Source organism: Chelonoidis abingdonii, chromosome 4, assembly GCF_003597395.2.
Source record: "Chelonoidis abingdonii isolate Lonesome George chromosome 4, CheloAbing_2.0, whole genome shotgun sequence".
Classification (NCBI taxonomy): domain Eukaryota; kingdom Metazoa; phylum Chordata; order Testudines; family Testudinidae; genus Chelonoidis; species Chelonoidis abingdonii.
In genome coordinates this window covers 121528551-121551195 of record NC_133772.1, presented here as the reverse complement: position 1 = coordinate 121551195, position 22645 = coordinate 121528551, and the positions used below count along the sequence as shown (strand labels likewise).

General features: G+C 44.9%; 1 protein-coding gene across 1 annotated transcript in view; it reads right to left on the bottom strand.

Annotated features, from left to right (window-relative positions):
* Nucleotides 1–898: 898 nt before the first annotated feature.
* KCNK13 (potassium two pore domain channel subfamily K member 13) overlaps nucleotides 899–22645 on the bottom strand; it is a 153799-nt gene continuing 132052 nt past the window's right edge. The window contains exon 2 of the mRNA XM_032784425.2: nucleotides 899–1845. Within this exon, the coding sequence (XP_032640316.1) occupies nucleotides 953–1845 (893 nt within the window). The 3' untranslated portion in view covers nucleotides 899–952. The remainder of the gene's footprint in view (nucleotides 1846–22645) is intronic.

Here is a 22645-nt window from a genome sequence, read left to right as displayed (position 1 = left end):
AGAGCTGTCTATCCATATTTCATATTTTTTCCAAAGAAAATTTCATTGATTCAATTTTGAGAGGAAAAGTTAACTTAGCAAGTATTAAATGTACTTTGCAAATGCACATAAGAAAGCAAAAGTAGGTCTAATTTTGACTCTACCATTTTTGGCAATGTCCCTCTAAGCGGAAGACTAAATTACATTCTCAGGACCAACTTCTGCTCTTACTTACACCAGTGTAACAGCAGAGTAATTCTACTGACTTTGATGAAATTACTCCAGATTTATACCACTGCATCTGACAGCAGAATTTGGCTTTACTGAAATAGCTGTTTTGAAAATCTGGAATCTGTTTGAGAAGTTAGATTTAGAGAGAAATTTGATTTTCACTCACTTAAATCAGGAGTGAAAGAGTATAGATGGTGCAGAGAAAGGCTTATAATGGTTCCTCTTTTGGTTTCAGACAGGCTACATTCAGAAACCAGGTCTAAAAAGAATGGTACAAAAAACAAACAAACAAAAACCCCAATACCAACTTTAAACTAAATATCAGTTCAATACAAATTTCAGTCCAGTGTTGTGAAAGGTGATTTTTCCCAAGGCCATCAATTCCTTATTCCTGAAACTGAACTTAACATAAATACAGGAACAATAGGCCATAAAAAATTGGTGTTGGGGCTACATTATATTTAGTTTGAAATTTATGCTTCAGTGACCTGTTTAGGGATCAAATGGAAGGGAAGAAAGGAAGATAGAGATCTGAGTAGTGCAAAGAACAACAGATATTAACTGACAGCCCCTCTCCCAAAAGTGAGAGACCTTCTAACAAAAGGAGTTCTGCTCATTTAGCTCTGCTTCTCTGATGACATTCATTCCCTAAAAGCAGCAGAGAATCCTGTGGCACCTTATAGACATTCATTCCCTAGTTACTTCTATACTTGTTGATGCATTTCCCATCTTCTAATTTTTTTTACCTATCCACGCTTGTCTCTGCCAGCCTGTTATTCATGATCGCTAGGGCTCCTACCCCGCCAGAGAATCCATTATGTTTAGAACTAGAGTTCAACTGCCTTGGGTAGCCATTGGCAGTTTCTGACAGCTGTTTCTGCATGATGGCCAGTGACACTTTGTTGGAGGCTAAGAAATCTTTCATGGAGATCATCTCGCCAGACAGTCGGCGTCCATCTGTGTCGCTCTCATTGACGCCATCAGTCTCAATGGAGATGTTCCGCCGGCTCCGCACGTTCCCTGGCATCACAACATTCCTCCGTGACCTAAAGAATTTTCTTTGGCATCTGGGGCAGCACCTGCAATCCAGCTTCTTTAATATCCAGTTTATGGACTGTTTGATAACAATTGAAATCACATTAAATAAGGAATAGATACAGCAAACCCCCATGAGTATGAAGACAAAGTTGCCAAATCGGTAAAGGCCTTGGCTTTCATACTGGGCATTTTGGCTACTGACCAGGTCACCAAAACCAATAGTGCTGAAGGCCACGAAGCAAAAGTAAAGTGAGTCAAAGTAACTCCACCCTTCAATCGGTGTGTACATTGCAGAGGCACAACAGGAAATGATGAGTGATGCTACACATAAAATGAGCATGACATAGTACACGGATGGCTTCCACCCTGCCAAGCTGTCCACGTCAGAGTTCCCTGAGCCTCGCCAGCTGTCATGAGGGAGGACCCCTTTTCTCCTCAGCTGTCTCTCATGGCAGGATTTCATGATGTAGGCTATGACCGTGATCAAGCGCTCCAAGAACAGGTTAAAGAATAAAATGGTCCCTGCACATCCTATAAGGCCATAAAATATCAGAAAAATTTTTCCTCCAACGGTGGCTGGGGTGGTCATGCCGAACCCTGGAAGACAAAACAGAAGAGTTGAGTGAAAATAACCTCTTAGCTACAGCATCAAGGGTTTTGCCACATGCAAGCCGAAACAACCGGCAGGAAATCACTATGGCTTCTATAAGCTTTGAAAGAGTAGCTGGGAATTCTCTCCAAGTTCTACATGCTTATGACCCACATTATTCCAGTGCTAAAAGTAAGCAGAGATCACAAAAGTAGAGTGGGCGCACTTCCCCCTAATTAGAAATGAAATGAAATAAATGAAAGCAAATAAATTTGAAGAAAGAGCTGTTTAACTGAGGATCTGAGCTGCTGTCTGCTTCAGAGCTCACTTTACCACAACCCTGTTTCAGAGCTAATCTTCTGAATTTCTACACTGACCTCTTCTCCCACTCTGTTCTGCTTCATTGGCCTGAAGTCTATCAAAAGTCCAGTGAAGTCTATAAAAAAATTCCCATTTACTTCAATAGTCAATGAATGGATTAATCCTCATGGTCATACCTACTTTGATGCATTACCAGATTTTCCCGTCTTTCCCACTTGCCCAAGCTCTGCTCCACAGTTCAGATCTGTGCTGGAGCATTACAGAGCGGCCCTGTTTTCCTGTCCTCCGCTGTGTTGCTTTCCAACTCAGATATGTTTTGCAACTTTGCAAATATTCCCACATGGATTTTTTTTCTTTCCAGTCTGCAAATACCATTTTTGCTTGGGGTTAATATTTATTGAAAAGACAAAATTGCTGTAAATGGGATGTTTATAAAGAATCAAAATGAATAAATTTGTCTTAAATATGATGGGCATATTAGAGGTAATATACATGTTGAATATGTTTGCTGTAGTTTGAACAGGGTCTAGAGAAGCTGAACAAATGATTAATTAACTGTCCAATTACGTTAAAACAGTCTTGCTGAGAGAACAAAAAAATAGCACATTGAATATGACAAACATCTGCATTTGTTCTCCTCTGTCTGTAAATGCAGGATATTAACTGCATGAAATAAAGGAACTAGAGAACTGGATATAAGGGAAATGTATTCAGTATTTCGAAGTGCATTGCTTTTGTGCCGGGAGAGACAAATACAGGATGGGGAGCTGGGAACATCCATGTTTTTACATCGACAGCAGGCTGGAAGGGATGGGGATCATCTGTAGATACACAGCAGACCAAATCGCAAGTGGAGAGGAAGAGGGTTAGGGTTAGGGTGCCCAGGGTAATTCCCATAGGGTACAGCAAAACCTGTGGCTGGCCCTAGGTAGTTAAGGCAGATTATTCTAAATTGTGTCAACGTTAGTGATGCAGCGTAACATCTGCTACAGGCTTGATCCCATACCCATTGAAAACAGTGTGAATTTTGCCATTGATTTAGTGGCTGGAGCCTGAGCCCAAACCCATAAAATTCATATCCATTGTCATTTAAAATTCCTATCTGAGTCCACATTTCCATAGGTGGAAGCCTAGCAGTCAAGGTTCTACAAAGACACCCAAACAGTCAAGACAGGAAACCCATTATGAATTGTAAATAATGGAAAACACAGGACATTAAATCAGAAAGCCAGTGAGCCCAGCCTCTATTCCTTGTCCTTTTTTCTTTCCCAGTGGGGGCTCAATTTTGACTTTTTGGAGAAAGAAAATGCTTTTTTTTCTTTCTATTTATAAATCTCAAAATATGTTAATCGAAACTAATGATAATTTCTTGTAGTGCTAGATTGGAAAACCTAAAAGCACTGTACAGTACAGATATTAATCTAAACCTAACAATATTGTCTTTTGGGGGTTGTGGAAAAAATAAACTGTAGGCTGCTAGCTGCACTGCTGAATCAGTATACGAAATGGCTTGTATATCCATTCATGAAGAAATATTTTGGGCCAAACTGATCCCTGGTGTCACTCTATGGACTTCAGTGCATGATTCTATTTAAAGATGCTGTCATGCAAACAGCCTAGTTGGTCACTGCAAATACTCTATGATGGGAAATTGCTTCCTTTTTCTCTCTTATTTTTTCTCTAGTGTGACATCAGGGGTAGTGTAGATCATTCAGTGACTAAAGAGCAAATCAATAGAACTTATGTCTAGGTAAAAGTACCCATGCTTGTATATTCTGCTAACACAGCAGCTCTTTGCCAAAAATCAATCTCTTTGCTAGACCTGAAAAAGCTCTAAAATCAAAACTTCCTCTTCCAATCAAACAGCAACAAAACAGCATTGCTGCCTGTTGTCTGCTTTCATATACATTCTCCCTAAAACTTCAGAGTGTCTAGGTGGGGAACCTATTGTACCTGTGAACAAAATAAAAAAGACCATCTAGTGTCTACCCTCCCTTTGCTAAGCAAGCAAACTGAGAACCTAGCAACAGCAACCTATGTCACCAACTGTCAGCTTCAGGTATCCTGGATGGAACTGATTGGAAAATGTTTTTTTTCCTCCTGCAGCAGAAAATTTCTACTTTTAGGCAAAAAAATAAATATATATATTTTTCAGCTGCCAACTGAAATACTGCTGCAATGCCTCATGCTCCCAAGTCTCCTATATGGGCTGGGCTCCCTTGTTGGACTACATCTCCCATGATGCACCTCACGCTCCCTTTTTGGGGAGGGAAGGCAGCACATCTTAGGAGATAGTGTCCTACCAGGGAGCCTGGCACACAGAGCAGAATGGGAGCATGAGGCACCCGAACTACAACTCTCATGAGGCACTATGACAGCATTTCTGAATCAAAATATTTCCGTTTATAGCATAAATATGTTGATTTTCAGGTTAAACTTGTCAGTTCTGGGGCAGTTTTTTGATGAAAAATGAAAATTCTGTGGAAAGCACACACTTTTTGTGAAAAAAAAATTGTTTCTTCAAAAACCTAATTTTCTCTTGAAAAATTTTGGAATTTTGGAATTTTTTTGACCAGCCCTACCAGTGGATCCCTCCCAGCCAGGCTTCAGGCCATAACATGGTATAGAAACACTTGTTGCTCTCATGGTTAACTTCCTTCTTTCCATAGACCAGTGAAGGGGATCCATATTCATCCTTCCGGACCTCTCTGTGGCATTAGATATCATAGATCATCCTCATACAGCAAGGATGCTTCAAGCTTGGGACCAGCTCTGGCAATACTGGAGCAGTCCCACTTTAGAAAGACTCTGCATTTTCTCCTCCTCTCAGACACAAGCTGGCCCTTTATATTTGTACCATGAAAACCACACTTTTTAGAAGTAGAGAAGAAAGTCATTGCAGCAGTCATGATCATATAATGTATCAGTGCTGAAGACTGGAGTATACACGTGTATCACTGAAGAATGGAATAATCTATGTGTTTGAAAGGCTTATACTTTAATATGAAGGAAATTTAGAAACAGCAGTGAAAACATTTTCTAAATATGTTCACAACCAGATAGTGGTGTCTCCTTTAGTTGTTGATTTCTTAAGCCATGGAGAGCACAGCCATAAAAATAGACGGCTTTCAATTATTCCTATTTCCTTGAACATGCAAATCCCTGGATCTGATACAAAAAGAGTTTGAGGTCTTACTCCCTTGAAGAATCACTTCAGCCTTTAAGTAGCTGGCCATGCTACACAGACCTTCCCGTTATTTTTGCTGTCTTCTTGGGGTGCAAATACAGATCTGGACTAAGTACCTAATCATTCACACATTGTTCCTACATGTTTTTTGGCAGGTACAACTCAGGTACATATATCAGAAAACGTATCTCAAAATGTTGTTATTGGTCAATGTGGCGCACAAATATGCATTCTCATTTTGTGAATAGACTTCTGCCTACTTGCTTGAAAAATGTGCAGGGGTAAAAGTAACTTAAAGGACTTCCCGGTACGCCGGAGTCCTGAGCGTGGGCATGACCTCAACCAGAAGAGGCGTGGCCTTTCAAGATTTAAAGGCCCTGGGGCTCCGGTTGTGGCTGGGAGCCCCAGGGCCTTTAAATCACCCCGGAGCTCCAAGCTGCAGAGGTGGCTGGGAGCCCCGGGGCTCAGGGGTGAATTAAAGGACCCAGAGCTCCAGCCACCGCGGAGGTCTGGGCCCTTTAAATCTTCGCGGAAGCCCTGCTGTCGCTACCCTGGGGCAGAAGGGGTAGTGGTGTCAGGGCTTCAGTGGTGACTTAAAGGGCCCAGGGCTCCAGCCGCTGCCGGGAACCCTTGGCCCTTCAAATCCCCACCCGAGCCCAGCTGCAGGAGCCCCGGGGCTCTGGCAGCGATTTAAAGGGCGAGAGGCTCGGCCGCTGTGGGAGCCCCAGTCCCTTTAAAGCGCCACCGGAGCTCTGACAGTGGGGTTCGGGTGGCGCTTTAAAAGGCTTGGGGCTCCCTGCAGGGGCCGGAGCTCCAGGCCCTTTAAATCTCCACCCTAGCCCGGCTGCCAGAGCTTCAGTGGTGATTTAAAGGGCCCAGGGCTCCCCACAGCGACTGGAGCCCGGGCCATTTAAATCACCACCAGATAAGCTGGTCTAGTCCGGCATGGCGGTACGCCATACAGGACCGTACTGGCTTACTTTCACCTCTGAAAATGTGGTCCTAGAAGTTACATGACTAGATACAATTACCATTCTCCTGTTCCTCACCTTGGAGTAGTTAATAGCATGGACACAAAAGTGAACATTAGAGATCTGTTGGATTGAGAGTGGGAACTTTGGCTGGAGCCTGCGTGAACAGGACTGGGATCTATTTCAGGTGGAAAAGAGACACCAAGCAGTCCAAATTTAAACTGAAAAGGGTGATTCAACAGGAGAAGGGAAACAGCTACATGAATAACTAGAACAGCAGGCTGGAGTGGTAGCGAAAGAGCAAGAAGCAAAGCTTCAGATTGAGAAAGGAATGAAGATAATGATACTGTATGAGGAAATAAAAACAGTGGGCAATACATGAAAAAAATATATTTATGTGAGTCAGAAATAAAAGGAAGAGAATTTCAGAATAAAAAAAGCACTGCAAGTAATAATGGATGAAGATATTTATGATATAAGTAGAGGATGTTGAGATCCGAATGATTAATACATTTTACTTTGAAAGTTGCTTTGTGACAGATGTCTTGAAACCCACTTATTGATGGACAAAATACACAGAAAGGCTACAGAAGACAGAATTATGTGTAATCAAGTGGAAATCAGTTGGGTTGGGGGTGGGAGAATTACATGTTTTTAAGATACTGAAGAATATTCTATTCCCTCAATCCACAGTTGCCTAGATATGGCTAAGTATTGTTGATATTGCTAGAAATGCATGACACAAAGGTTTCCAGTGAGAGTGAAGAAAGATTGTAGTATCAACGAGTTTTCTCACTTTAACTCAATTTCTGTTTGTACATGTCATAAACAGATAGCTAAGGGTTAATGTTTCTTTTACCTGTAAAGGATTAACAAAGGGAACCAAACACCTGACCAGAGGACCAATCAGGAAACCGGATTCTTCAAAGCTCAGGGGAGGGAATTTTTTGGGTCTGTGTCTTTGTCTGGCTCTCAGCTATGAGAGGGGATCTTTTCTATCTGTAAGCTTCTAATCTTCAGTTTCAAAGTTGTAAGTACAAAGGTAGAAAAAACAATAGGCTAGAGAGGATAAGGGAAGGGAAATTCTCTTTGTGTTAAGATCTTCGAGGGTAAGCTCTCAGCACCAGGAATTGTGGGAGGGGGAAGAGAGACGAGAATGCATTTCTGTTCCTTTGTATTTGGTTGTCTCTTGTGAAGAAAAAAGACATGCTTCTTGGTATTTGTGATGTAAGAGGTTGCAATCAGTAATTCAGGTAGCCAGAGAGGAGATTCGGGTGGGAGAAAAGAGGGGGCGGGAAGTGGGTTTATTTCCTTTGTGGTAAGACTCAGGGATTCTGAGTCTTGGGGGTTCCCCAGGGAAGGGTTTGGGGAGACCAGAGGGAGCCAAAACCCTGGAATTTTTGGCTGGTGGCAGCAAGATCAAATCTAAGCTGGTAATTAAGCTTAGAGGGGTTCATGCTAACTTCTCAGGTTATGAACGCTAAGGTTCAAATCTGAGTAAGAAGTTATGATAGTACAAAAGCAAGGTTTGGAAATGACTCTCATGAGCTGAGAGTTCACACAGAGTAAGCGTCTGTGATCTGACAATATTGTAAGTATCTTTTGAAAAAGGATCTGCCATATGTGGAAGGAAGTATCAATCTGCTGATAGAGAAAATCTGTGTCTTCCACAGGCTTGTGACCTTTCTGTGGAGTCTGTTTTCTCTTGGGACAGAGATTTACTTTTACATCAATGAAGTCTCTGGCCTATTTGGTGTAGAAATAGATTTCTCTGTGTAAATCAATACACTACTCTGCTGTTAAATCTGCATCTAAAACAACTGAAAAATTAGTATAAACAGAAGTGAAAGTATTTCCATTCATCTTCTTCAAAACCTTTCTGAGGCCAGTTAAATGCACAGGTCATTAAACAAAGCCATACACAAATACCCAGTTTTAGTAATTAGAACACAAGTGTAAATAGTACTGTATAACATCAAAAGCAGGTAACTACGGAGGGGTTTGGTTATGAAAAGGAAAAGAAAATCAACATTAAGCCAGACCTGTTGTTTTCTCTTCACAGATTTAAGCAGATAGTTTTGTATATTGAACCGCTACTTCCAATCTTCCATTTGGATGTAACAAGTCCTTGTTACAGCCTCACAATCTCTACTTCAGGATGTAGTTATTACAGTGCCATCAAGTATCCCTGTCCTGGGCACAAGCTCAGTGTGCAAAGCCATCATCTCATCTCTCCCTCTTGGAAGTTAGATACAGGAAGAATCAGGTGTGAAATATGGTGTGAAATTCTTGCCCCATTGAATTCATCAATAGGACCAAGATTTCACCTATGGTTCTCGTTCCATGAAGTGTAGACCATTTCCCATCTGTTTTTCTTTTGACACAGCTGATCCCTTTTTGTTCTTAACAGTCTAGAATGGTACTTCTCAAAGTCGGGACACCGCTTGTTCAGGAAAAGCCCCTGGCAGGCTGGTTTGTTTACCTGCTGCGTCCACAGGTTTGGCCGATAGCGGGAAGCGGTGCGGGCTGAGACATGTGCTGGCTGCCCTTCCTGCAGCCTCCATTGGCCTGGAGCGGTGGACCGCAGCCAGTAGGAGCCGTGATCGGCCGAACCTGTGGACGTGGCAGGTAAACAAAATGGCGCAGACTGCCAGGGGCTTTCCCTGAACAAGCGGCGAACCAGCTTTGAGAAGCACTGGTCTAGAGGATATTCTTCACCTTGGCTTTCTGTCTTACCCATCTGCTTCCTATCCTTTTAGTCATCTGATATCAAGGTTTGCTATCTAGCTTATAGATAGAGCTGGTCTGGAATTTTCCAGTGGAATTGATTTTTTGCTGGAAAATACAGCTTCTGCAAAATTGAAATTTTAAATTTTGCTGAAAAAAATTGATTTTCTGTCAGGAAAATGTAAATGAAATTTCATCTCAGGTTGGTTAGACCTGAATTGGAATATTTTGGGGTTTTGAACTGACCAAAAAATGAATTTCAAATTAGTCAACAAAAACTTAAAATACATATCCCTACCAGCACATTGTCTTATGGGAGTTGTTCTTTGGGCCCTCATTCTCTCATATGGGCCAGGCTCCCTAGAGACTACAGCTCCCATACTACAAAGTGAATTTCCCTCTGACGGAGCTGCATAAGGTATCATGGGAGTCACATGACTCTGGCTGCATTATGGGTGATGTAGTTTGACCAGGGAGCCTGGCTAATAGGGACAAAGAATCATAGAATCTTAGAACATCAGGGTTGGAAGGGACCTCAGGAGGTCATCTAGTCCAACCCCCTGCTCAAAGCAGAACCAGTCCCCAACTAAATCATCCCACCCAGGGCTTTGTCAAGCCTGACCTTAAAAACCTCTAAGGAAGGAGATTCCACAACCTCCCCAGGTAACCCATTCCAGTGCTTCACCAGCCTCCTAGTGAAAAAGTTTTTCCTAATATCCAACCTAAACCTCCCCCACTGAAACTTGAGACCATTACGCCTTGTTCTGTCATCTGGTACTACTAAGAACAGTCTAGATCCATCCTCTTTGGAACCCCCTTTCAGGTAGTTGAAAGCAGCTATCAAATCCCCGCTCAATCTCTTCTCTCTCAGACTAAACAATCAGTTCCTGACTCTCCCTCATAGTATGTGCTCCCGCCCTTGTTGCCCTTCCTGGACTCTTCCATTTTTCCTTCATCCTTTTCTTGTAAGTGTGGGGCCAAAAACTGAACACAGTACTACCAGATGAGGCCTCCCCAATACAATAGAGGGGAAATGATCAATGTCCTCATCTGCGTGGCAAGACCCTACTTATACAGCCCAATGCCATTAGCCTTCTGGCAAAAGGGCAACACTGCGAGCTCCATATCCAGCCTTGTCAATGTAGCCTAGGTCCTTTTCCTGCAGAACTGCTGCGCAGCCATTCGGTCCCTAGTTTTCTGTAGCAGGGCTGGGATTCTCCGTCCAGAATTCAGGACTCTGCACTTTCCTTGTTGAAACTCAAAGATTTCGTTTGGTCCCACTCCTCTAATTTGTTCTAGGTCCTCTGTATGCTATCCCTTCCTAGGATATCTACCATCCTCCCAGTTAGCGTGTGTTGCATCCTTGGGGCCAGCTGGTTAGGCAGAATCACTCTAGGCCATGAGAGGAGAGAGCTAACAAAGCACATTATTTTACAAACACGGAGCTCACCTCATGGCCGAAGCTGGCTGGGCTTTTCATAATAATCTACTAGTTGCCATAGGAAACAAAACCATGAAACAACCAAATACACAACATACTTCCTCCAACCTAATAAAAACATCCCCTAAATAAAACACACACTCAGACTAGAGAAGGAGGGTAGACTGCTCCTTCCTGCTAAACCCTGGGGACATTTTGCCCCATAACCGTGTCGCCCTACTAAAGATCAGCGATGAGGAGCCTTCTGTCTCTAGGTGGATTATGCCGAACTGCTGGTGTTGTGCCCCGAAAGACCATGGGGTTGTAGGGTCCGCATGCACTGAACAGCGTGAGGAGGTGGTATCAACCTGGATGCTGGGGCAAAGGGGTATCGTTCAGCCACCGGCGTAAGATGGAGAGACAGCAGTTGAAACAGGTTGATTCTGTTATCGTGTCTCAACCAGAAGAGATTGCAAGTCGACCACCTCAACTGCGATGTGTGCCTGAGGACTGGCATGAACCTGGCAACAGCTGATCTACATGTTGGCCGCCAGGTAAGATTCTCTGCAGTCCGGACTGTGTAGGAAACAGGTCCCTGTCTTGAGTGATGGTCGTGGCAGGGGACACCATTTAGCTTGGAAGTATAATCCGAGCCCAATACTGGCTTGTACCGAGCTAAGGTTCTTCTTTGCTCTGGGCCCATGCTGATGCTTATAATGCTGCTGGACATTGCACAATTGTCGGGGTTTCAGAGGTGTTCAGCAGAGCAAAGAAGTGCGCAGCGTCTGGCTCATCATAGAAAAGCCGGGGATGCCTTGGGTCGTAGCATTGAAAGTGTTCTGTAGGAAAGTACAGAAGGATCAGACGCTTTTGAATGGAGTTGTTGTCCCTTGCTGATGTCAAAATGTGTTTTGTTGTCTGCACAATGCTTCAGTTTTCTCATCCATTGTGGATGGATGAATGGTGGCTGAGTGCTGTGGTCTACCCATTTGCTCATAAATTTATTGAATACGCTGATAGGACTAGAAAACTGTCGGTCCGTTGTCCGCGCTCCACAAGTTGTTTTCTGAGCAGACGAAATGAACTAAAGAGTCCATAGTTTTTGATAGTCACTCTCTGCAGTAGTGGAACCTGCATATAGAGACTTCTGCCATTTAGAATGGGACATCTACTGGCCACCTAAGAACATACCTTCCAAAGAGAGGTCGGCGGCGAAGTCACACGTGAAATTGTTGCCACAGGTTTCGGCAGTCCCAGCAAACCAAAATAGCTTTGTGCAATTTCCTTGCATACGCACTATTAACAGTGGACTGAATGTAGTGTTTCTAACCTCTGTGATCTCCAGTGGAGTGGAATAATGTACGAAAGTTCTCCCCAAACAATCAACCAGATTGGAGACTGATACTGCTGTCCTGCTGCGACAGGTAGCGTAACAAGGTCAGACTAGAGACCGGAAGAGCGTAGTTCGTCGATTCGGCAAGTCTTCTTCGAACCACGCATTTGTTGGAGACCAAGGTCATACTGGTGATTGGGGAAGCGGTACACAACGCGCAGTTGCCTTCTTATCTCCCTGAGTAGCCATCCAGTGTACCATGCAGGTAATGGTAACTCTAACCGCTGTTTCAAAGTAGCATCAACTCTGGGGGCGACACTATCTTTGTATCTTGGATGTCACGACTGGCAAAGCACATCTTGAGATGGCTACATGCATGTCCGAGACGTCGGCAGGCAGTCTGGACGTTCCGATACTTGTTGGATCGATAGGTATGATGCTGGAACATAATCTAATTCCAACGATTGGCCATAGCGAGACCTAGACAGCATCAATGAGGATACGCCTGTTAGGGTCCAAAATATGCAACAGAGTCGATTGTCGTGAGAAGAGTAAACTCTGCCCAACAGGTACTGATGAAGCGTTCGATGTTCCAAAAACAATTCTACGCCTCACCTTCAACTTGGCTCAGTTAGTTTCTCTTTTGTTAGAGGACATGAAGCAAAAGCAATAAGATTTCTCTTCTCCCCGAAGGCATAATGTGGACACGAACTGCTCCCATCCATAAGGGGGAGGCATGCAGGCCAATTGTCAGGGTAAGGAATGGATCAAAAGTGCATTTAAGAACTTCGACTAGCAATGCAGCCTTACTTGTTACAGTGCAATACACAGGCTTCAGTCCATGTCCAGGCCTTGTTCTGCCCAAGGAGTTCGTGAGTGGTGTTTACAGTGTGCTAACGTGAGATGAACTGTCCATAAAGTTCAGTAGTCCTAGAACGAGCGCAGCTGCTTACCTTCGAGGGGTGGAGCCTCCACATTATGCTTAACTTGCAGGCTTATGGAGCTGCACCATGCAATGATGTGTCCCAATAATCAACAGAGGGCCAGAAGAATTCACACTTGTCTTCGGAACTCGTAGGCCATACTCTTCCAGTCTTTGTAGGGCTAGCGCTTAAATCTTCAAAGTGTTCCCGCTCTCATGTCCATCCAGTGGACCAGGAATTCATCCAGATAGCACTACTCCTGACACTACCACAAAAGTTGGTCCAGCTAGCCCTTTGGAACAGGGGCAACAAAGCAGACGTTATTCCGAAGCAGATTAGATTGACAGTAACAATAAAGCCCCTTAATGAGTCACAATGTCATACACATCTTGGACTTTCATCGACGTACAATCGTAAATATTGCTGTGACTCAGATCAATTTAATTAACTTCTCCCCCAGCCAGGCTTGCAAATAGGTTCATCGATACGGGGAAGCGGTATTGCTGCTGACACAACACTGGTTGACAGTGACTTTAAAAATCACCGCAAGATCCAGAGAAGCAGGTTTCCTCACATGGAACGATAGTATGATGGCCCATGGCTATGGGTAACTGCTATTAGGCCCCATTGGTGAGCAGGCGCTCCAGGCTGCTTCAACTTGGCTGATGGCATATGGCACAGTTCGGGCTTTCAGATATTTTGGTGACTGCAGTAATAATGTTCAATTGTCACAGTGATTCCCTCATACTCTCCCAGATCCTCTCAAAACAGCAGCATGTTTCTAGATATAGGGATAGACTAGTTCTCCTTAGTCTACCGGTGCACTCTGCCCAGATTCAGCTGAATCTTCCAAGCCAAGACCTAACGCAATTAAGACTGGGTAATTATCTCTCCAACAAATACGTGACATTTAGCCCAGCCTGTCCATTGAGCTACCACTTACATCAGTAGTGCCTGCAAGATCGGGACAGCTTTTCCTCCATTAGCATCTCACGACATCTTTTCGCCTTGCCTCTAACGGAAGATGTGCTAGTTTTCTTTATACACACATCGGAGACAGACACCAAGAATGCGCTCACGGCTGGTCCAGTCCATGCATAAGGTTGCATTCCCAACAACGGGGTTACTCATGAATCTCATCGGTGAGCCCACTGCAAAGACAAAATCCAGGGCACTTCTCTCTTGTGATAGAGGTGTCACCCTTGATCATCCTGGTCGCTCTAGGGTAATGCACGGGTCCTCTTTTTCGGGCCAGCCAAGGCCTTTTTTCTTTGTTTACAGGCACAACAATGTGCCCTTTTTGCCACAGTGTCAACACACCAGGTTCCTTAACACCAGCATTTCTGATGCCTGTGACCTGGCTCCAACCAGTGGTAAAAAACTTCCAGATCTCTCAACAGTTTGTGGAGTTCTGTCGTAACACTTTCTTGCACCCTAGGCGGATGCAACTGATAGATTGCGCCTCCTTGTATAGCCAGTACATGGAGACCAGTAATATCAACCAGCTTGCTTAAGGTACAGCTGAAGCCCTCTTCAGTATGGGGTGCTCTCATAAGCTCAGCTGTACACGGCCAGCACACTACCGTGTCACGCCAGGGCTCAATATTAACACTCTCCTTAATATCACAGTATCTGCTGTTTTTTAAAATTGCTACAAATGTCAGCTACCTGTTTTCATCTTCTTGTTTGGGTCTCTTTTGTGGACGCATATCTTTCAGCAAATTAGCAGTGGTTTTGGGGAAAAATGGGACCCCGAGATTTTCCACAATGTCATGCGTAATTAGCCCAGGCCTTAACAGGTGTAGTAGCTGCGTAGCAGGGAAGTAGGTTTTAGGCCCCTGCAAACACTTTTAAGAATTATTGGCAGCCTTCTTCTCTTCTGTAAAATGTTATTTGCAATAACAAAAAGCTCAAAACGCTCAGTATACACATGCCATTGCACTATATTCTCATCAAAAGGTTCTAGTGGCCCAGTCAGAGTAGTCATGATTTTTAGTTTCACTTTCCCAGCCAGTGCAAACAAGCAGTTTTTGTTTGTTTATTTGTTCTTTACCTTGACTACTTCTTCCTTCTGTTGCTGGGGCAGCACCGAGATCCCACCCTTGTAGCCACTTGTTGTATCCTTGGGGGCAGCTGGTTTAGGAAGAAATCACTTGAGGCCAGAGAGCAGACAGCTAACAAACCTACCATTTATTTACAGACACGGAGCTCACCTAACCGGCTGAAGTTGGCTGGGCTATCCCCTAATAATCTAACTCAGTTGCCATAGGAAGAAAAACCATGACAACCGAATACACAACAAGTGTCATGTGCAAACCTTGCAGAGGGTGCAGTCCACGCCATCCTCCAGATCATTAAAGAAGATATTGAACAAACAGGACCGACCCTTGGGGCACTCTGCTTGATATTGGATGCCAACTGGACATGGAGCCATTGATCACTACCCATTGAGCCCGACGATCTAGCCAGCTTTCTATCCACCTTATAGTCTATTCATCCAGCCCATACTTCTAAGCTCCTGAACTACAACTCCTATGAGGCAAATATACCACTCTGGGAAAATGTAGTTTAAGATTGAACTGACTCAAAATGAAGCATTCCAGGTCCATTCAAGAAACTAAATGAAACATTTTGATTTCTGGAATCTTGAATTGTTTAGCTCAATCAAAAATGTCAATATGAAACATTTCAACATTTCCAAACTGAATTTTTTGTAATTTCTGTTCTATGAAAAAATTCAAAAAATGTCAACTTTTCATCGTGATTTGAGATAAAACAAATGCTGAAATGCAGGAATTTCCAGTAGGGTGGGAATTCTGCATGTCACTCTGCTCTATACTTTGCTTCTAGGGATTGCTATCTAGCTTTTTAGATGTTTTCGTGGCAAGTGCTCATGTTTCTAGTTCATGTCCTGGGTAGCAGCCTAAACGTTTTAGAACCTTTTTTACTTAGAAAAGGAATGGTCTTATAATAAAACTGCTCAGCCTCCAAACACTGTTGATATCCAGATTTGATTTCTCTCTTCAGCTCATCATTCTGTTGTGAAATAGCAGATTGCTGCGAAAGGAAGCAGTTGAAAATACTTTGTATGTCATCAAGTCCATTTCCTTGCCAGTGTGACACAAGGTCTAATCCAAAGTCAGTGAAAAGATTCCTCTTTACTTCAAGAAGCTTTGGATCAGAACCACAGTCCACTGACTGAACATGTATCTGATATTACACTTCACTTTATCCAGGTGGACTAAGTAGACATGCTCCTTAATAGCTTCAGTTTTTCCAATGTGATGTTGTAGTGAGGCTGGGTGGGAGAGCGAGGGAGGATTACATGCACCTTGGAGGGCAGAGCCTATATCACCCCACCCCTCTCGCTGGAAGTACCGGGGCATGGCCAGAAGTATAACAGGCCAGCCCTGCAGCACAGTTAGGGGACAGCCTGCAATGAAGGAAGACGCTCGGCCTGTTCTCCAGAGACCGCAAGAGGAGCCAGCGCCTGGCTGTTCCCGATCCCCAGACATGGATGACGACTGGCCTGGAGTACCCGCTGTAGTTTTCCCTGAAGAGCTGGAAGAGGCCTGGAGACCTCAGGTACCAAACCCCAGGGAGGCAGGAAATAGCCCAGGGGCAGCCACGGAAGAGCTGGCTGCAGAGTCCAGCGTGACTCAGTTGGCGTGTTGTGGCTGGATCCCCGCTGACACAGGCCCTGGGCTGGGACGTGGTGGAGTAAGGTGGGCCCGCATCCCCCTGCCACCCCACCCTGGGTGGTGACCCCCTACACAGTGCAAGGAGGCTCTAGCCTAGGACAGGAGCTCCCTCACCACTCACTTTTGGAGACTGTTTGTTGGCTGCCTGAGCTCCGCCCCGGCCAAAGCCAGCCTCAAAAGATTGTTTGTTTGCTGGCACCCTGAGCCTACACAAGCCCAGGCCCAGCTCACCTGGAGACTGTTTTGTTTACTGGCTGCCTGAGCTCCACCCAGGCCATAGCCAGCCCTGATAGACTGTGTTTGCTGGCTGCCTGAGCTCCACTCAGGCCAAAGCCAGCCCTGAAAGACTGTTTGCTTGCTGGCACCCTGAGCCTACACAAGTCCAGGCCGCAGCTCCACCCTGGCCCCAAAAAAGCCCAAGCCCCCCTGAAAAAAATAAGAAAAACGTGTGTTGGCGGCTGCCTGAGCTCGCACTCAGGCCCAAAGCCAACCCATGAAAGACTGTTTGCGTGCTGGCACCTGAGGCCTACACAAGGTCCAGGCCCAGCTCCCACCCAGGCCATAGCCAGCCCGATAGACGTTTTGCTGGGCTGGCCTGAGCTCCACTCAGGCAAAGCAGCCCGAAAGACTGGTTGCTTGCTGCAACCCTGAGCCTAACACAATCCAACGCCCAGCTCCCTGGAGACTGTTTTTGTTACTGGCTGCTGAGCTCCCACCACAGGCCATAGCCAAGCCCTGAAGACTGTGTTTGCTGGCTGCCTGAGGCTCTCACCAGGCCAAGCCAGCCCTGTAGACTGTAGTTTAAGGGCTGACTACCTGAGTCGCTACCAGTCCAGGCTAAAACCGGTATTGACTATTACCGCAAAGGCTCCTATTGGGGGCTTTTTGCCTGTCTTAGACAGACTCTGGTTCCGACCCGGACCAGGACTAGCCTGAGTGCCTCCCTCTCTGATCAGAGAGTGGAGAGCATACAGATGTTTCTCTTTGCACTCTTAAGTAAATCATTTGAATATGGTTTCTGAAATAACATCCTATTTAATGATTTCACTCTCTAGGCTAATTTTTCAAAGGGAGCTGCAATGCAGGTTGACCTCATTATTAAGTCAACGAGAAGTTTACTAGACACACAACAAACTCTACAAAAGTCCATTCTGGATGGCGCCTTCAGGGAGAGGCTAGCTTCTGGTTTAAGAGCCAATATTCAGATTTTACGTTAGAAGTAAGTGCAAGGAAAACAGCACTAATTAAAGAGCAGAAGTGAAATATTTAGTAAACCACAGTGTCCTCTCTTTCTACAAATTCTATAGAAAAATCAAGCAGTGCATACATTCAATAAATGAGGAAACACCCAGAAATTATAGGCCATTTCACTTCTAAAGTGGAAATTCTAATGCATCCATTCACATAAGTTATGTGGGCCACCATAAAGGTCAAGGGAATAGTATGTGATGCAAAATCGTGGCATTTGGTCAGATGGTAATCCTCTTACAGTCCCCCAGAAGGAGCGATTTTAATATCAGTGCTTGAAACCACGCCTAGGGAGACTGTCTTGACAATCACACAGGGCCCTAGAGTAGAATTATTATGTAAAGTTGGGTTGGCTGAACAAGGGGTCCCATATTTACACCCGCACTCCCACGGTATGAACTTTCTTTAAATTTTCAAAATGCTGGCGCAAAAATCATGTGCAGAATGAGATTATTCCCCAGAAAAGACTCTCTCCATTCCCCTTGCTGCTTCTAGCATGCAAATGTGCATCAAGGTACGCGAACCTCCTTCCCTCTCCATTGCCCCTCCAAGCCCTACTGGAGGACTCCTGGTGCCATTTCTGCAGCTAAGTCTCGCTCAATAGAACATGAGCAGCAGCATTAATCCTTCAGATGATACCAGAAACGGTGGGGTACGGCACAGTTGGGATACCAGGAAGAAAACGTCAGACGAAGTGCTACTACTGCATTTAGGGTAGGCGTTAGTGAAAACCAGCCGGCTATGCTGGCGTTATATCGAGCATTTATACAGCCTGCACAGAACGCTCAGAAGTTGCCAATGTTATCATTCCTTGAATCCTGTGTGCCAAAGAAGTCCCTCTGAAGCATCGGCCTGCACTTACTTCTGCCTGTATTGTATTGTTATGCTATGGCACGCAGACGTGCTACAGAGTCCCCAAGAGCAAGAAATAGACTATCATGGCACCTCTGCGTGCACAGCCGACTAATCTGGGGCATAGAAATGGGATGTTCACAATCCTGTTGGATGCAAATGAAACCTCTCCTCTTGTTTCAGTGTGAGTGGGGGAAACCTGCTGGCAAGTAATCCCTGTGCCAGTTATAATTGGAGCAGAGCGTGGGAGTGGCTTGCAAGAATGAATGAAAGAATAAGTTGGTGCAACAACAAACACACATAAAATGGATTAACTTTTCTTAGGGCTTGTCTACACTACAGGTTATGTCAAGTATAAACTTATGCGCTCAGTGATATGAGCAGAGGGCTTGCTACGCCAGAAACTCGAAATGGCTGCCATGGGAGCGCTCCTGCAAGCAGCACTTGAAGTGTGATGTGGTCATAGGCACTGTGGCACTCGGCGAGAGCTCTCCCAGCGCTGCACATACGCCCCCCCGAGGGGATTAGGCTTGCAGTCCTGGAAGCCGCGCTCTCAGCGCTGGGGCACTGTTTACATTGGCGCTGTACAGTGCTGTAACTGTGCTGCGGCTCAGAAGGTGAGTGGTTTTTCAACACTTACCGCTGAGCGAGAAACGTACAGGGCGTGTAAAGCCCAGTGTAGCCAATGGCCTAAAGCCACCACCCCAAATGACGTAAATTACACTGACCTCCGAGCATCGGCATGGACGTGCTATGTTGGCGGAAGAACTACGACTCTTGTGAGGTGGCTTTATTAATCTGACGGAAAGTGCTCTTGCCATCAGGTCATACAGTGTCATGCAGAAGACATGCACAGACAGGTTGTGCCACGTAGTGCTTCTAGTAATAGGACTAGCCCTTGGTCAATCGAAGCGGCACTCACATGTCTGGATATTAATAGAGCCTGGTTTTAATATCAGAGGGTAGCCGTGTTAAGTCTGATCTGTAAAAAGCAGCAGAGAAATCCTGTGGTCACCTTAGAACTAACAGACGTTTGGAGCGTGAGCTTTCGTGGGGACATACCCACTTCGTCAGACGCAGGTAGTGGAAATTTCAGGCGAATAATATAATATGCTAGAGCAAAGCTAGAGAAACGAGGTTAGTCAATCAGGGAGGGTTGAGGCCCTGTTCTAGCAGTAATGAGGTGTGAAACAAGGGAGGAGAAAGGTTCTGTAATTGGCAAGCGATTCAGTCTATGTTAGTCCAGAGCTGATGGTCAAATTGGCAGATGAACTGAGCTCAAGCAGTTTCTCTGAAGTCTGGTCCGTAAGTTTTTATGTTGGCAAAGGAATGGCCACCTTAAGGTCTGCAAGTGTGCCTTACTATAGCAGAACTTAAGGTGGCCATCCTGCAACAAAAAAACCTTCAAGACCAGACTTCAAAGAGAACGCTGAGCTTCATCATCTGGCAAATTTGAACACCATTCAGCTCTGGACTAAACAAAGACTGTGAATGGCTTGCCAATTACTAAGAACCAACTTTCCTCCTTGGTTTTCCACACCTCTACTGCTAGAACAGGCCTCACCCCTCCTGATTGAACTAACCCGTTATCTCTAGCTCTGCTAGGCATATATATTACCGCCCCTGGAAATTCCAACACCGTGGCGTCGACGAAGTGGGTATTCACCCACGAAAGCTCACGCTCCAAAACGTCTGTTAGTCTATAAGGTGCCACAGGATTCTCTGCTGGTTTTAATGTACATTCTACATCCCCTGTGGCTCTTGGAAGCTGCAGGGGGCATTGTTAGGCTGTAGGGCAGGGCTGGTATGTATTTTAACTTTGTATTTTCTGATTTCCACTTTGTTATACCGTAACTCTTTATTTCCTGGCTTTCAGAAGATAAAGTATAAGCCACTCAATATCCTGGAGGGATACAAGGCACGGCTGGTTAACTTCAACTCTGCATTAGTGACTTTTGAGGCATTGAATTTATGTGAGTGGAGGGGCAGGGGAGAGATTATGATATATTTTTCAATTCATTTTATATCTTGAATGCAGTGTTTTTTTCATAATGGTGCAAAGTTTCTTTCTTGTTACTGCTCTAGGAGCTTCATTTCCTTTTTGAATATGTGTGTGTTTGCTATCCATGTTATAATTAGATACTCTAGTCCTTTCCCAGAAAAAGGAAGTGGACGGAAAGAGGGGCTAACACTATAGCAACAGCAATGAGTCACTATGATGCTGCTAATATTGAAATGGCTTTGCAATTTAACCTACAATCAGAGCTCGTTGATTGTCTGTGATGATGTGCTTATACTTATAATGCCTTTTCAGCCAATGAGTTTAATTGTTTTCCTTAGTTTTATGTATCAGTTCAATTTCTTATTGTATTTCTGATGTGATTAAAAATCCCTTGGCCTGGCAGCCTTATTTTGCCATCTATGGGATCCTATTACTTTCCCAGGATGCATTGCCTGTTGTACCCAATTCTTTAGAGTGCAATGATGGCTTTGTAGTCAGGCACCTGGAGGCATGTGACACCTGGAGGTATCCAGCATGCAGGGGAACACACTGCTATTACACCCCTAAGAGCAATTAACAGTGTTGGGGATAGGGAGTGTCATCTAACTTGTTCCATCATTGTTCCAGGTCCCTTTTGGGGAGGCTGGCTCCCACAAGAAGTGGGATTATGTCTGGCCCCTGTTCAGAGGAGGAGAGGAGACAGATTTGATGTTTACTCCCTCCCTCATTCCCTGCCCAGGGGGAGCCACAATCTGGGCCTGCATTAGCAATCAGCACACCAGTCACAATGTTTGTGTCTTATAAAGCAGTGGTGGACTCATTCTGTAATCCTTACTCACGTGAATAGCCCTGTTGAAGCCAGTGAGAGTGGATAAGGAAAACAATAAAACCCTTAGACTGAATAGGTCTTATAAATAAAGGCACATCTCATAAACACACTCAAAGGGCTCCCTCCCTGAGCTAAGTTTGCCTGGGAACCCTCCAAGAGGAGCTAAGGTGAGTGCTGCATTAGGGGGGCTGTGTTGTGAGCTGCTGGGGTGACTATTTGAGTGTCTGTCTCATTTGTTTAACCGTGTGCTTGTTTATTTGAATAGTGTGACTGTTTGACGGTGTGGGTGTTTGATTGAAAAGTGTGAATTGGGAGTGCTTTGTTCCAGGTGGGCCTTGAGACTTATAAAAAGGCAGCCAGTTGCAAACCGAGTGAGCAGCAAATAGAGAACAGGCAAACAGAGGGAGTTTGCCTAGGAGTTCGCTTGGGAGGAGTTTGCATAGAGTGTTTTTGCCTTTCAGGCTCCTGTGAGCAATACATACAACTGAGGAGCCTCTTAGAAGGAAGACATGGATAGTGAGCGATCAGCTGTTGTGACCTGCTCAGACTGTGCCATGTTTGTCTTTCTCCCAGAGGACAGATGTGACTTCATCTGTATGAAGTGCAAGCTGGTCTGCATAATGGAAGAGAAGGTTAAAAGACTAGAGGACCAAGTATCAACCTTGCGTTGCATCAGAGAAAAATGAAGATTTTCTGGACAGAAGTCAGTGTTTGGTTTTGGAAGCACAACATACTGAAGAATCAGAGAGTGCAGTGTGGAACGGGGAAGAATATTGGCAGCATGTGACCTCCAGAAGAAGAAAGAGGAGAACCTATATACCCCCAATGCAAATAGAGATTTTCAGGCTCGCTCTCTGCACAGGTACTACTGCGGAGAAGGATTTGGAAGAGCCCTCTGAAGGAAGGGATCAGAAGGAGACTCCATCAGCCGGAAGGCAAGAGAATCATTTTCCTAGGGATGGGGGTTCCATGACCACCACTCCTAAGAGGAGGAGATGGGTGGTGGTGGTCGAGGACTCCCTCTTAAGGGGGACAGAGTCATCCATCTGCTGACCAGACCAGGAGACTCGAGAAGTGTGCCGCTTGCCTGGAGCTAGAATCCAGGATGTGATGGAGTGTTTGCTGAGACTGATCAAGACCTCGGACCGCTACCCCTTCCTACTTCTTCATGTGGGCACCAATGATACTGCTAAGAATGACCTTGAGCAGATCACTGCAGACCACGTAGCTCTGGGATGAAGGCTAAAGGAGTCTGAGGTGCAAGTCATGTTCTCATGCATCCTCCCTGTTGAAG